Raw genomic sequence first — 16,337 nt, forward strand, 5'->3', positions numbered from 1 at the left:
GTCTGACGACGCAAAAACAAAACAAAAAAACCCTCCTGCTTTCAATTCATCCACCAGAGTACAAAAATAAGGTAAAATAAAATAAAATGAGAGCTAACGAAGTCTGAAGCTATGCTAGCAGCTATGGTAGCAGTATGCTAGCAGCTCTGTGAGACTACGGCGGCGTTTTGAGCTAAACTTGCTAAAGTGCTAATGTTTAGCATGAAAAAATTTTTTTTAGCGATCAAATAATTAAATAACAAAGGTTATTATAGTAAACAAATGTATTTTAAAATAAGTCATAATCAGATGACACCTATTATGCCTTATTACTTAATTTAATTCTATTATATTCTATCAAAATATAAATGAACTCATAAAATATCCGTTATTTAGATCCGTTTTATAGAGATATTTATTCAAGTGATGAACACATTAATGCATCAGCTAATAATAATAGATAATAACGCCTCTATATTTCACTAAAGTACATTTAAATACAGGATAAGGGGGTGTAGTGACGTCACTGTCACGCTCGTTTCTGATTGGTGGACTTTACAACGTTATCCCCAGGTGCTGCAAGCAGAAAGAAACACGGACCCTTATACGTATTAGTCTACCTGAACAACTTCAACTGTGTGTGTGTGTGTGTGTGCGTGTGTGTGTGCGTGAGTGCGTGTGTGTGTGTTTGCGTGTGTGTGTTTGCGTGTGTGTGTATGTGTGTAAGAGGGCTTGCCCGTGATCGCGGGCGTGCGCAGACCCTGGAGGTGAATGAGGGAGCGGGGGCGCGCCTGGCCGGGCTTTATGAGATGCGGTCACGGGGTGAGGTGACAGAGCGCAGAGGCACCGGGAGGAGGACGGACGGAGGCGGTGTGTGTGTGTGTGTGTGAATGTGTGTGTGTGTGTAAGACAGGCAGACAGACAGCTGGGATGTCGTCGGACCGCTGACTCGTCTCTCACCCACTCGGTTCGGTTTACCGGAGCGCAGCGGCGACGCGGAGCACCGGAGCAGGAGCCGCACATCGACGCACCGACGCCGGAGAGGAGGAGGGGGACTATGGGCTCCGCTTCGTCCTCCTACCGGGTGATTTACCTGGACGTGGACGGCAGGATCCAGAAGGTAGGTGGACGAATGGAAGTAAACAATCAACAAAAATAAACAAACACCAGACAGACACGGAGTCATGATTTCAAACCTACAACAGGTAACTTTACATGTTCCAGCAGCAGGTCCAAAAGTTAGAGGTGGACATGAAAGTGTGACGTTATGGATTTTTAAAAGTTAGTTTTTGGCTTTATTTTGTTGTCTGAAAATTGTTTACAAGAAAACGATCAGTAAACAAACAAAACAAGAGATGGACTGCAGAAACAAGTGGAAGGGAACCATTAAAATGATCTGTGAGTGTTGAAAAGATCTGAATTAGTTTAAACACAAAGATGCCCTGATCATCTATTTTTCTGTTCCGGCCCAGGAGCGCTATTAAATTAAATTACATGAAATTAAATTTAAATTAAATTAAGAAGAGAAATAGAAGTAGTGCAGAATCTGAAAACAAGCAGAATGATATTTAAATAACACAACTTGCAATAACAGATGCTTATATCATCATGTGCACAGAGAACAACTAATAAATGAAGAAAAAAAAGTGCCCATAATTGGACTCAAATTTTACAACCTAGTGATTACAGTATTTCATAGTTAGTTTAATGGTAGTTAATTTGGTAATCGGTTAAAACAGGAAGTAAAAAATGCAGGCGTCCACAGTTTTACAATAAGTTCTGATTCTATAAATTGTTAGTAATACTGTATGTCTCAGAGTTGAGCTGCGGATGCGTCCTTATTGTGATCCGTCACGGGGGACGGTAGCCTAGCAGCTGAAATTCTTTGCAAATATCGAGATGTGAGGAAAACCTTGAAGTTCAGACTGCAGTGATATCATAAAAGGAAAAAAAGCTGAAGCAGTTGAGCAGAAAGAAACAAAGAAGAATTCATGTTTAACAATCAGCCATAGAAGCGTTTACAGCAGCTGTACAGTTTAGAAAAGACACCAGTCACATCGGAGTGATATAGGAATGAATAAATCTGCTATTTAGAAACTTGAATATTGAAATATTGAATGTTTTTCTGGGAGAGTTCTGCTTTCAAACACAAAATTTTTTTTTTTTAAATCTCTATGCTTTCAGCTTCAGAATGCAACTTTGTAAGCTGGTGAATTTTCACACCGTCATGAAATGTTTGGAGCATCATTCAGAACTGTTGCATCATCAAAGGTTTTCGATGACGATTTCGTCAAAATGCTACCGTTTGATGCAGTAATACTGGGCTCTATATGTACTCTAGAGCCTTCGGCAGGCATGTAGAGGTAGAGGAGTAACTCTGACCTCTAATACATTCCACATCGCTCATGAAACACATTTTCTCTCCTACAGATTAAAGAATGTAGGTCATGCAGTCTCAGATCCGATCTTCCAAACGTACCCCCAGCTGCTTTCATTCCCCAGAGCGCTTCTGTCGTGAATGATTGTAGGAGGAACTCCTGCAGCTTCAGCAGAAATGACGAAGACGAAGCTACAGCAGCCATGTGTGACAGAGTGGCTGAAGCAAATCAGGAGTTTACATCTAGGATTTATAAAAGCCGAGTCCCGCTGTTCCCCATCAGCCTGCCAGCCTTGTTAGGGTTAATCTTTAACAGAGCTCAGGAATAAATATCATAAATGTTCACCATTGCTCTAAATTAATTCAAATGTTGTTCAATTGAGATATCTGTCTCCTCGCAGGGCGAAGTGATCCCAGAACGAAGCAGGGAATGTCTGATAATGCTTCATGTGAAGAGTTTGTTTCTGGAAACTAAACAGAAGTTAAATCAGTGACGTAACAATGGAAGTGAGTCAATTCCATCATTACATCTCTGATTATAAACCCAGAAGCCTCCTGATTGGCTGATTCTACCCATGTGACTCATGGACCATGTAGTCTGGTCATTTGTCTTGTTATTATCCCGATCTTTATTCTAGAGAAACTAGATTTCACTGGTGTTGGTTTCCTTCTGGAGCCACATCCAGAAATTGAGAAGAAACCTGAAAGTCAACACCAAACGGAATCGTCTCAGTTTCAGCTACAACGACAATTTATTTGTGTCTTTTGAAAAAGTTCTCTTTCAGAACTCTCTACACACAACACTGCAGTGTGCATGCCGGGTCAGCAGGTGGCGATGTACCCAGTGGCACTCAAAATGAGACTGATGTTTTTTATGTATTGTTGTTCTTTTGTTTGTTGTTGTTTTTTGTTTGTTGTTGTTCCCGTTTCCACGGCGACTGCGTGAAGTTTGTGTCCATAAGCCTCAAAACACACGAATGAACTTGTGTGTTTTGAGGCTTATAAACATCCGAAAAAACTCGTTTTTCGGGGCGTGTCTCTCCAAAACATTTATTTATCATTTTTTGAGTAACCCTGCTGACAAACAAACAAACAAACATGCATACAAAAAAACAGGAAATGCATTGAGGTACATCTCTTTGCATTTCCTGAGTGGAATCGTCTTTGTGGCGTTTGCGGGTTGCAGGTGGGTTTAAAGGGTAAACTCTGGAGGTGTGTGTTTTCCCTGCAGGTGTGTGTCTGCATGTGATGGAGCCTAATCTGAGTCCAGGCTATCAATAACATTGATCTGTGGGTCACTTGTTGTTGGGCGGGAGACGCTGTGTAACAGACAGGAATGTGTACGCAATGCTTTTTAAAAAAAAATCGTATAAATTTTGATATTTTCATGATTTAAGATCTTGTTTCTATCGGCTAATTAAACTGATTGACGTCTGAACTGTTGGATCCGTGGAGTTTTCTCACATCCAAACACATTTTTGTTTTTATCAGTTGTTTTCAAGGCATAATTTTTATTTTTAATGATGCATCTTTTGCATATTCAGCTGGTGTTGTGGAGCCAGCGTTTTCATTGTTTGTTCACCTTTTGTTGTTTTAATTATCTGTTACACTGGGATTCGCATCAGGTTTGAATATTTTTATTTGATTAGCATGACAGTGGCTAATTTATGCTGGAGGGGGGGGGGGGGGTTTCCTGGTCCCTGGGAGCTGCAGCTGTTAGGATGAAGAGGGGTTTGTTATTGAAATCAGTCTTCGTCAATCCGATTATTAACGACGCTGCGATTGAAAAGAGCCGTTAACTCGTCAGAATCGTTCATTCATGTGGCCCCAGAAACATTTCCCAACGCGATTAATGACGCACTGATGCATGATGGGATTAATGTCGTGCATCGGATTCGGACGCGGGTTGTTGAAGTGACCTCCAGCCGCCGCTGTCTCTTCCACCTGTGACAGGCTGCCACCGCCAGACCGCTGAAGTGTACTTTGACCTCTCATCCTCCTCATCCTCATCGCTCCATCCACCCCCCTCCATGCCGCCGTGCCCCCCCGTGTCACCGCTCTCCTCCGATGCCATCGTACGCGAGCGCCTCCATTATCTATGTGGGTCATCTGTCTCCGTTCATCACGAATGTAGTGGGGGGGGGGGACGCAAACCATTCGTCACGTTCTGTGGCGGCGCTTGACCTTGTTTGCGAAACGGGGGGAGACGACACAGAATGTTTACCCCCCCACACCCTCAACCCCGGGCTGTGGGGAACATGTTCTTTAATCAGGAGAAGCGCCCGGGGTGTGGGAAGCTCCTTCCTCCTCTAGAGCTTCTCCCGCTGGACGAGGAAGAGTCATGATCTCCCGCAAGACATCTGGAACCGATTTAAAGGTCAAACGAAGGTTGAGTTCTGATTCCGATTGGCTGAGCCCCATCATGTGACTCCACCCGGATCCACTCCACCTAGAACCTCTTTAGAGAGGCAGGAAACAGGGAGTGGGAGTGGAGGGATGAGCTCCGCCCACATCATTCATCCACCCAACCTCTTTATTTAATGTGTGTGTCGTCAGGTGTGTGTCTTGTTGTTAACACACACATCATTTTATGATTCCTTGTGTGGTCTTTCATTTTGCCGACGCTCACATGGTTCAGACATCTGTAATCAGTAGCTAGGGGTGTGTTTCCGCAAGCCAATCAGGATGATCGCTCTCCAAACGTGGAACAATAAATTAAATTTTATGTTAGCTCACGCTTTTAAACAACAACCTGCGTGAAAATTCATTCATTCAAGCCAGATATTACTAGATGAGGATCAGCGAAGCCAACAATGGCTTCCTGATGCTCGTCACTCCTCCTGGTGGACAGACGAGGCGTTACAGCAATTTGGTGTGAGCAAAGAGTTTAATAGATGAATTGAAATTCTATTTATTTTATCAACTAGTGGGTAAAGTGATTAAAACCGTCAAGCCTGAAAAATAAGCTGATCTAGTCCATTGTTGTATGTTTGAGCTTGTGCATCATTACTTGTTAGCGCTTTTAGCTTAGAAATCGCAAAAACACAAAACTAACAAATATTGTTTGATGGAGTCTGAAAGTTTTCCAAAATGCCAAAGATCCAAAATGGGTTTTTAAGTTATTTGCACCATTTTTTTCAAAAATTTTCCGAGTAAACAGCTTCCGAGTAAACAGTGTACTGTTCCTTTAAGAAGCGTCCCTACTGACCAGGTGTGACCTGATGATGTCATGTGATTGTGTCCCTCAGGTGGTGTTCAGTAGATTCTGCAGCCCGTGTGACATCAAGGAGCTGTTCTGCACGGCGTTGGGCGTGCCCAGGTAACGCACCTTCACGCCACGTATCGATGGTTAGCTTCTGTCTGTTCCCACCGCGTGTTTCACACCTTCTGGAGCCTCTGCTGTTACAGCCTTTATGGTTTCCCACAGTAAACATTCCCCGAGACGCCCCTCTGCTGTTCTGCTGCCGTTCTCTGGGGTGTGATAATAGTTGTTGGTGATTTATTAGCTGATGTGATTTTTGCCTCCGTGCAGGAACACCAACCTGTCTCTGTTGGACTCGTCCGGCGCCATGGTGTCCATCGACCCCACCATGCCCCACAACACCGAGAGGTACGGCCCCGCCCGCGTCTGCATTGATCCGGTGATCGGTTTTGTTTTGAAAGGTTCATTTGTGGATTAGCTGTAAATCTGCTTCCTCCTCCATGTTCACCTGTCGCTATGGTGACCTGTGAGCTTCTGTCAGGTCATGTTGTTGGGTTTCTATTTTTTTGTTAAGACTGATGTGGATGCCGTGTTTTTCCGTTATTGTGTCCGGATGGGGAGCATCCAGTTTCGCTTTTAGAAGTGGAATTTTCCGGAGCTGCTGTTGGTGACCTTCGGAGACACCACATTTAACCCTTCCATGACTGTCCTGAAACGGCTGAAGCTGCAGGAACAGAATGAAATGTCCCTTCAGTGGGAACAAACGCCAAACACACTCTGATCCCCACATCCTCTGGTGTGTGTGTGTGTGTGTGTGTGTTATCTTATCTGAGTGTAACATCTCAGTGTTGGTAATCTTCCACGTTAACGACGTCCACTTGAATTAGTAAGCAGGAGGAAAAGTACAGCGTGTTTCCCTCCAGGACGGGGAAGAGTTTCAGCGTTGCACCACTTCTGTTCTGACCTGTGTGTGTGTGTGTGTGTGTGTGTGTTTGTGTGTCCCGTTGTGTTGAAGGTCACCGTACAGATTGGTGCCAACGGCAGGAGGACAGCTGGCTGGTGAGTCTCTCACACACACACACACACAGTTCTGTCATCTCAACCAATCGTCAGACTTTAATACGGGTCAGAAACCCAGTTTACGTGACCCGGAGGGCGTGGCTTTAAATCAATCAGCTAATCAGAACAACTGGATGTTTATGTTAAATCAGACCAAACTCATTCTGCAGAGCTGCTTCTGAACCAATCAGCCTGTCAATCAGTCAATCTGATGTGGAATCAATATCATTGAATATTGATGTGGTTCCATTTATTGTCAGAGAATTTAAATTTAAATTTGATCAAAAACCGTAAAGAAATCACTGATGATATAGATCCAACATGGAATGGACAGCAGTAATGAAAACATGAAGCTAAATAAGAACGTGAATTCAGAGAAATAACCATTAATCACATAAATATGACAGAAACGTCAAGTACAAACATTTAAAGATATGGGATTACGAGAAATGAAGCAGCTTCAGTGAAATCACACACACTCACACACACACACACACACACACTTAGGTAAACACCTATAAAGGTCCTGAACCCGTGAGCGTTCCCTCCGGTGGTTCAGAACCATATAACTGTTTTTATGGAGACTTAACATCCCATCAGTGGAACCGACACAACAATGTGAAGCAAAGCGCGAGTCAACAACCATCAGCCTCGTAAAACACCCGTCACATCACTCACAGGGCGTTCAGGGGGGCCATTTGTGCTTCACGTGTCACATGATGTCACATGACTGGATCGCTAATAAATTTACGTAGATTTTAACACGTACATTCCTACAGCGTACACGTTCCTGGGTGATCTAGATGATGATGGGGTGCCGGAATGTTACAGAACGGATGGAACAAAGTTAACAAAAAGATTACGGATAGAGGGGCAGTGTAGTACTTGTTTCACTGTCGCCACCCAGTGGTCAGGATGAAGAACTGGTTGATTAGACCCTGTTTCAGGCCCATTATTCCTAATGTCAAGGTGCGGCAGGGCTTTAATTTACAGCGGTAAACAGTTTCAGTGAAACTACTAAATGTGTTAATTATAAGGAATTAACTGATACCCTGCAGCCAATCAGATTAGAGTATTCACCCAGCCTGATATCAGCCTGAGTGACGCTCAGAGCTTAAATTTAGATCCTGAAACTTTTATGGAACAGTCTGATTATTTGGTGTCTGGATCTTTTTTTTGCTGCATCCCAGCTGACTGGGGTCAGCTCACCTAACCAGTCACTAATCGTAGAGTTTATCAAATCGTGAAGGAGGTTTGGTGTCGATATAATGCTGTGAAGCTTCAGCTGGTGTGTCGTTACTCCATGCCTGATCATAAAAACGTCCTCTCTTCCTCGGCTTAATTAATCACAGGGAGGAATTTTTTAACAGCACTGTTTTCAGTCTACAGTGACCTATGACCCCCCCCTCCGCACACAGTCTCACACACACACACACCAAACATTGGAATGTGAATGACACAATGTACGAACTCGCCACCAAGTTGGAATTTTTTACATGCTTTTTTTTCTTTTACACTTTCTCATAGCTGTTAGTTTATTGGCCGCGGTTGTTGAACTTTGCCCCCCGACAGTAGAGCTTCTGTCCAATGGCAGGGCTGTGTTTGTGCGTCCTGCTGTGTGTGGGAGGACGCATCAGAAGTGGTTTGTTAATACGTCGAGCCGTCAGCTGTCAGCTCCAGTCGCTGAGGAGGACGAGGGCCGACCGTTTATTTCTTCTCTGCCGTCTGTCGCTTTGGCGTCCAATGCTGCCTCCGATTGGCTCGTGTTTCGTCTGTAAGTGCGATGACTGCCGATCAGTCGCCGCTTTATTCCTGGTGAACAATGTGCTGCCACGTTCGCCCTGTGATTGTGTGTTTGTTGTGTGTCGCTCTCCTCCGCAGATAAAGAGGAACTCTTTCAGAATGTACTGACGCAAGTCGCTGAGCAGTTTTCAAGGTAAGTCGGCGCCGGCAGATTGTTGTCGATGAGGAGGAGTTGTTTGTTCAGTTCTCCAGCCTAGTTTCCTATCATCACGAAACATAAATTGTTTGCATTTGTAGTTTTCAATGCCTCCATCCTGTAGTTTTCTGTCCATCTGTAGGTAACAGGATCACCGGGGGTGGTTTTTCACACATTTGTGATGCATGTTGTTGGAACCCAGCTGTTTGCTGGTGCAGGATTTAAATCTGACCACGGGGGTCAGCAGAGGGTAACTCGCTGAAAACTAAAGAAGAAAAAACGTTTGTGTCATCTCAGCGTCAGGTTCGTGTCATTTACAGAGACGGCAACACAAATTCAGTTTTGTTTTAGATTCAGTTTGATATGGAGGACGAGAAATGCACCGTTGGCATGGTAACTTGCTTATGTAATTTTACCCTGGCATCTGTTAAAGGTTGATCACCTGGCTGATGCTTAATCAGTGCAGGTCACCGTTGATCCTGTCGCTCGTCATCACGTCTTCATCATTGTTCTCTCCTCACAACATGTACTGAAGGCTAACTGGATTAGCCTGAGTGTAACTGGGTTAGCCTGAGTGTAACTGGGTTAGCCTGAGTTTAACTGGGTGAGCGTGAGTTTAACTGGGTTAGCCTGAGTTTAACTGGGTGAGAGTGAGTTTAACTGGGTGAGCCTGCGTTTAACTGGGTGAATCTGAGGTTAACTAGCTGACACCAGTTCTGGGTCCAAAGGGTCGAATGCAGGCTGGATCCGACTGCAGCGCTGCAGGTGAACAATCAGGTGTGATCAGAAGTTGTATAACATGTTGTGATAGATCGACGCGTCAGCACTATTACCAAAATGCCGTCCAGAGGACGGTCTGAACGTATCAACAAATTGATCGGCACTTTCTGATCTCATCAGAATAATGAAAACAAATTCAGATTAGATCATTTTTTAAATGACTTTTATTTTGTGGAGGATCGTCTGCTTACGGATTTTAACGCTTTCATCCAATCGCTGCAGCTCTGTTAAATTTTACATCACAGACGTCTTATTGAAATATACAACAGAGCAGAGCAGGAATGTAGATTTAGAAGAAGAAGAAGAAGAAGAAGAAGTGTAGATAGATTTATGGGCAATAAAGAAGTTATTTGACTTCTGTTCAAACTTTATAGAATTTAAACGACTTGTTTTATCGCCTCCACCATGACGGTTGATGGAAGCAAGGGATGCCCGTCTCACTTCCTGCCTGTCTCTCTCTCTCTGGCAGGGCGTTCAAGATCAACGAGCTGAAGACCGAGGTCACCAACCGTCTCGCCATGTTGGAGAAAAGAGTGGAGCGTAAGTCACTACCCATCATCCCTCTGTCACACCAAACACGCAAAATACATTTAAATGAGCCCAAAGCAGAAGCAGGTGTGGGATGGTTTTATTGCTGCTGTGTTCTGATTGGCTGTCGCAGGCCTCTCAGGTGAGCAGCAGCTGGGTTCAGGTCGTTGTTGTTGTACAGTAGTGTTTGCACTGATTGCGTGTCCGATAGCCACATGCCTTCGCTGCATGCCGTCTGGACTCGTGTTCCTCGCCGCTTTACGAGGATCCTGCGATTAGATTAGCGCTAGCCGCTCCGCTAACGCGGCCCGCTGACCCACCTGCAGAGGCCGTTAACCTTCGTTAACTGAACATTGACCACGTGTTAACCCGTTTAGAGCTCACAGGAATGTTTCATCGTCTTATACAACACGGGCCGCGGGGTCACGCACCAGTTCCCTCTCAGCTGATTATAATCAGGCTGGTTTTATTGGGTGTGAGCAGGACGTTTGCTCTTCTGGGGCCGCCGAGAGTTTGCAGAGTTTTTATCTGATGGCGTCTCGGCGCTGGCTGTGGATGTGCCATTTCTGAAGATACACCGGCTGTAAAATGCAGTCAATAAAAGATTTGTGATTGCCAGCATTCTTTATAATAAAGATATCTGTGTTCTTGACAGGCCAGCTGCCCGCAGGAACATTTAATCAGTGATCGTTTTGCAATCATTACATCCTTCCTCCTATGGCGGAGATTAAAATTAAAGGTCAAGTCGGATGCGTGACTCCGACATTAGCACCGGAGAGGAAGGAGGAGGTCGTCATCCTTCATGATGGCGAGATTTCACAGCCAGTGTCTTCAGGGATTTGACACGAGACGTGACTTTAACACCTCTCTCTGCATATAGGTGCATTTCGTCACGCGTGTAACGACTGGAAGACGTGTTTTTCATGCGTTAACAGACAGCAGATGGGAGTTCAGCCGCAGGATGCAGCTGCAGCGCCAGAATAGACCCCAAGCACTTCAGTTACCATGACGACGTGACACAAGCACACTTCAGTCACCGCGTTTTTGGACAAGTGTTGAATAATTTTTAGCCCAAAATCAGTGAAAGTCCTTTTAGACACAAGTTAGAGGCTTTGGTTTCTCAGGAATCACTGCAGAGTGAGACATCCTGTTTGCGCCACATCTTTGTCAGTCCATGCTATCTGTCTGTTAGCATTAGCGGTCACACTAACACCCCTGATTGGAGGTGGAGCTTCATGCTAATGATTACAGTATTTTCCGCACTATAAGGTGCACCTAAAAGCTTTTTTTAACTGTCTCAAAAACCGACAGTGCGCCTTATAATACAGTGCGCCTTATAGTGTGGAAAATACTGTAATTGATCGATTGGTTCCATTCCTGCGTGATGCGTCGTTTTTTACTGATAGAAGAGTCGTCGCATGGAGAGATAAATTTAAAAACCACTAAAACATCTCCAAAAAATGAACAAAGTACATCAAGAGAGGTTTTTTTGTTATTCCTGTTCAGCATCTTTTAAATATTCAGCGTGTGATGTTCTCCTCAGGTTTTCTCTGCCCTTCTACTTGAACTTTATTTTTACCAATATGCAAATGAGGATCAAATAGTTTCTGTTTGCAGCAGCTTCTAAAGTTGTGACCTGAGCCGGGGGGTGGGGGGTCAGACGTTCTGATGATTCCTCCCAGCATCTCCACTAGCTGCTCTGAAGTAGTAGTATCACATCTGACGCACACACACTTCACATAGGCCTGCCAATTGCCTGGATACCTGGTCGCTAAGGCAACAACGTGGCGCCCACACACAGATCTCCATCCTCTCACCACTTTGGTCGCCATGGCCACCTGTTTTAGTGGGAGCTGGAGTGATGTCGGAGGCGACCTTTTCTCAGGTTCAGTGGGAAGAAAAGGGGGGGGGGGGGGACAGAGGAGTCCTGATTGGTCCAGCCTAAAACTCACAAACTTCCCACATGCATGTTGTTTACGGGTGTGTTTCGATAAAGTTGTATTCAAACGAACCTGTGATGTCACAAATCCAACCACGTCGCTTTTTGAATAAAGGTGATCAGCTGTTTTGTGTATTTGTGAAAATGTTGACGTTTTGTCTGTTCGGACCTTTTAAATCAGTGACAGGAGGAACTAATCACGGATCAATAAGTTTGATTGGTCTTCCTGTCTGTCTGCAGTGGAGGGGATGAAGGTGGTGGAGATCGAGAAGTGTCGCAACGACATTAAGAAGCTCCGTGAGGAGATGGTGTCGAGAAGCAACAGGTGATGACAACAACAAAAACAACAACACACCAAAAACAACAACAACAACGTAATCGCGAGGCTAAACAGGAGCTAACCGTTAACAATGGAGGATAATTTATCACGCGCTGCGTTCTTGTTTCAACCAAAAAGTGAAACAAGTGATCATCTTAATGGCTAAATTATAGATTTATTATTGATTGAATATTGCAGCGTATTGATCTTCACTCTCGTCTTATTTTCAGTAACTTCCTGGAGGACAACAAGAAGCTGACTCCTCGCAGAGACGTGCCATCCTACCCAAAGGTATGACCAAACACGACCCATCCATTCATTTATTAATCAACATATTGATCAGATTCATGAAGTCATCAGGTCATCATTAGGATCCAATCACCTGCTAGCATTCGGTTGCTAACGGTGTCGTAATGGCTAGCTGGGTCCGAATAGTTTCCAATTGCACATCTGCAAAATGTTTCCCACCTTTTCGCTGAATTTTAATCCGGCTAAGATCACAAACGACAACACTTGATTGACGCTCGTCGAGCTCGTCTTTTTGCCAGCGCCGCCAACACCGCCTTTGATCGACGCCAAACTCATCCTGAACCAAACCCACAGCCTGGATTCACCGGATTGGGAAAAATTTAAAATCTGGTGGATCCAGATTTGAATTTGGATCCAGTCTACACTGTGTGAACGGATCTGGATTCAGAGTTCAAACCACTGCTTTTAGATATTACCTATATGAGACAAGTGCATCATGGGTGGAGACTCCAGCTGATCCAATGAACGTGTGTGTGTGTGTGTGTGTGTGTGTGTGTGTGTGTGTGTGTGTGTGTGTGTGTGTGCAGTACCATCTGTCTAAGGAGACAGTCGACGCTCTCAGGTTGCCTACGTTCGATGCGTGGCAGTGGGAACCCAACGAGGTGAGACTCGTGTTCGTTTATCGATTACCTGTTAATTATTACTCATTAATCACAACCACCTTTCCAAAAGTGATGGGACGTCGTGTCAGAACAGGAACAGAACGTGTTGACTTAAAGACTTTAAACCGAAAATAAGAGTTTTACTGACCTTTGTTGATTTAATTTGTTCTTCTGATGGTTGTCTTGTGGAGAGGTATTCTAGATGTTTCCTCTCTAATTATTGCTGTATTTCCAGATGCTGAGCTGTCTGGAGCACATGTACCACGACCTGGGCCTTGTCAAAGACTTCAACATCAACCCCATAACGCTGAAGCGATGGCTGGTAAGACGCCCAGCTTTCACCCCCGGTGTCGCCCCGGATACGCCCGTTGATGAACATCCACGCCTCACCACTCTCGTCTTTTTTCCTCCATGCAGCTTTGTATCCATGACAACTACAAGAACAACCCTTTCCACAACTTCCGCCACTGTTTCTGCGTCACGCAGATGATGTACAGCATGATCTGCCTCTGCAGCCTGCAGGTAAACGGCTTCACGGTGACCAGGAAATTCACTGTGGAGATGCATTATGGGAAATTTAAAGGGAGTCCTATTGACTCAGGGAGAGTTAGCTGAGAGCCATCAGCGCAAAGCTAACTATGCCAATGAGGCACTTCCATTAGATTAGCATTGAATTAGCTCAGAGCAGCCGCTATGCTACGCTAACTAGGGCATCCATTCGCTAAAAGCCTAACAAGTGATGCAAGCTGCTGTCGCCATGGTCACGGGTGCGAGTTTTGCAAAAACAAGAAGCGTCAGGGGATTCAGGAAAACTCCGGGGGACGTGATGAGAGGATGAGGAGGGAGGGGGGGGTGACGAAGAAGGTGCTGCTACTCCTCATCTCTCATCCCTCCGGGACACCCAGTCACCGGGGGATTAATTACCTCGTGGTTAATGAGTCATTATGAAGCATCTGGTGCAACACACACACACACACACACACACACACAAATGCATTGTGGCTCTAATCAGTCTGACTGTGGGTGTGGGTTTCCAGGAGAAGTTCACTCAGGTCGACATCTTGATCCTCATGACGGCCGCCGTTTGTCACGACCTCGATCACCCCGGGTTCAACAACACGTAAGACTCGACACGACCCCCCCCATTCTCTCCTCCTTCCATTCCCTCTTTCCTTCATTAATCCTCTCTCTCTCTCTCTCTGCTCCAGGTACCAGATCAACGCCCGGACGGAGCTGGCGGTGCGCTACAACGACATCTCCCCCCTGGAGAACCACCACTGCGCCGTGGCCTTCCAGATCTTCTCTCAGCCCGACTGCAACATCTTCTCCAACTTCGACCCCGAGGCCTTCAAGCAGATACGACAGGTAGCTGCTAGTGTGTGTTTGTGTGTGTGTGTGTGTAGGGGACAGAAGGAACACCTGGTGACACTCCTGTGTGTGTGTTTGTCAGGGGACCATCACGCTGATCCTCGCCACAGACATGGCCCGACACGGAGAGATCCTGGACTCCTTCAAGCAGAAGGTGGATAACTTTGACTACACGGACGAGGAGCACGTCACCTGTGTAAGGACCCCCCACACACACAGAGACACACACACACAGTACACAAGCCACGCTGGCATTTCTGTAAATGTTAGCCCAGAGGCTAACAACATAAAATAAATATATGAAAGTATAAGTACGTCACTCATCATTTATGAAATGCAGAAAAATAAGGGAAGAGGACATTCAAACACCGCAGGGAAGGTTAAAACACACGCAAAGCATGTAAATGCATAATAATGACCTTATTGTCAACATGTGTTCGAGTGTATGTGCTGAGTGTTTACAAGTAACATGAACACGATTACAGATGTGTTCAACCCAGAGATGTAGGCTGGAACCAAAAGCTGTCAAACCTAAAATGATCAAAGGATCAAATTAAAATGTAGAAATCGTATTGGGTAGATCGAGTCAAATATATTCAACAGCTGGAGTTTTGTTCCTTAAAAATTAATCCTGAAATCACACAAAAATCCATCACACCTGACCATGATGATTATGAAGATAATAATAATGATAATAATAATAATAATATTATAATAATAATCCTGCTCTGGTCTCTGCAGCTGAAGATGGTTCTCATTAAGTGCTGTGACATCTCCAACGAGGTGCGGCCCATGGAGGTGGCCGAGCCCTGGGTCGACTGCCTCCTGGAGGAGTACTTCATGCAGGTGGGTCCTCCTCGGGGGGTCCTGGTCCCCGGGGGGCCAAACCCGCCTCTGTCTGACTCCGTCTGTCTGTCTGTCTGACCGCCTGTCTGTCTCTCTGCTCAGAGCGACAGGGAGAAGGCGGAGGGTCTCCCCGTGGCTCCGTTCATGGACAGAGAGAAGGTCACCAAGCCGACGGCTCAGATCGGCTTCATCAAGTTCGTCCTCATCCCCATGTTTGAGACGGTGATGAAGGTGAGGGTGAAGCTCTTTCTCTAATGACGGCTCAGCAGCCCGTGAGACTTCTGGGTAATTTAACACCATCCTCCTGATGGTTTATTAATCACAGTTTTTAACTTGATTGCTGTTGCCATGAGCAACAACTTTGGGTTTCAAAAATACGTTTTTGGCTCCGGTGAAACAGGAAGTAACGTTGTGTAACGCCACCCGTTGGCGTTCCAGTTGTTCCCGCAGATCGAGGAGGCGATGGTTCAGCCACTCCGAGAGTCCAGAGACCGATACGAGGAGCTCAAGCAGATCGACGACGCCATGAACGAGGTGGGGTTATTTGTTAGCGCGTGGACGCGATTGATTGGCCCTCGGCGTTGCCTAATGACGCGTGTCGTTCCCTCCAGGTGCAGAAAAAGAAAAGTGAGAACCTGACCATGGGAAAGAAAAAATAAAAAAAGCGTTTTGAGAAGGTAGGATGGGGCGGAAGCGTCAGCGCCTCCGAGCGGAGAGGCTAACGGCGGCGCTGACGGCTGTCCTGCTGTTCCATTACCAGCGAGCTTTAGAGCACCAGAGTGGGCGTGACGTGGGCGTGGCGTGAAGTGAAGCTAAGCCGTCGGAGACGTGAGCGGCCGATGGTCATTCCAGCGCTCAGGACACAGATGTGGAGCTGGTCGGCGATCCAAACGACCGACGGACCGGAGGACCAGGCGGACAATCAGGAAGTGTGTGTACAGGCACATATTTTAGACACATATCGGACTTTTTTTATTTGAAACGTGTTGTTTTTTACAGATTGTACAGATTTTTAGTGACTTTTGTCCTTTGCTATAAAAAGAAATTAAAAAAAATAAAGGACTACTTTAATAATAAGTTCCTGTCCGGA

The 16,337-nt window shown here is 45.4% G+C and overlaps 1 protein-coding gene across 3 annotated transcripts; it reads left to right on the forward strand.

Annotated features, from left to right (window-relative positions):
- The first annotated feature begins 812 nt into the window (after positions 1–812).
- Positions 813–16,146, forward strand: pde9aa (phosphodiesterase 9aa). Of its 3 annotated transcripts, XM_068329435.1 has the most exons (19): positions 813–1,099; positions 5,605–5,675; positions 5,889–5,966; positions 6,574–6,617; positions 8,499–8,553; positions 9,806–9,876; positions 12,044–12,128; positions 12,353–12,413; positions 12,959–13,033; positions 13,269–13,355; positions 13,451–13,555; positions 14,071–14,153; positions 14,242–14,398; positions 14,484–14,597; positions 15,143–15,247; positions 15,350–15,478; positions 15,686–15,781; positions 15,859–15,924; positions 16,008–16,146. In XM_068329435.1, exons 1-18 carry the CDS (start codon positions 1,037–1,039, stop codon positions 15,904–15,906), a joined length of 1,527 nt encoding a protein of 508 aa, XP_068185536.1. In that variant the 5' UTR covers positions 813–1,036; the 3' UTR covers positions 15,907–15,924; positions 16,008–16,146. The 3 variants fall into 3 exon arrangements, with proteins under 3 accessions (XP_068185536.1, XP_068185539.1, XP_068185538.1); XM_068329438.1 differs by lacking the exons at positions 813–1,099; positions 5,605–5,675; positions 5,889–5,966 and adding an exon at positions 6,051–6,354; XM_068329437.1 differs by lacking the exons at positions 813–1,099; positions 5,605–5,675; positions 5,889–5,966; positions 6,574–6,617 and adding an exon at positions 8,288–8,391.
- Positions 16,147–16,337: the final 191 nt, after the last annotated feature.

The sequence above is a fragment of the Antennarius striatus genome, chromosome 12, assembly GCF_040054535.1.
Source record: "Antennarius striatus isolate MH-2024 chromosome 12, ASM4005453v1, whole genome shotgun sequence".
NCBI classification, from domain to species: Eukaryota; Metazoa; Chordata; class Actinopteri; order Lophiiformes; family Antennariidae; genus Antennarius; species Antennarius striatus.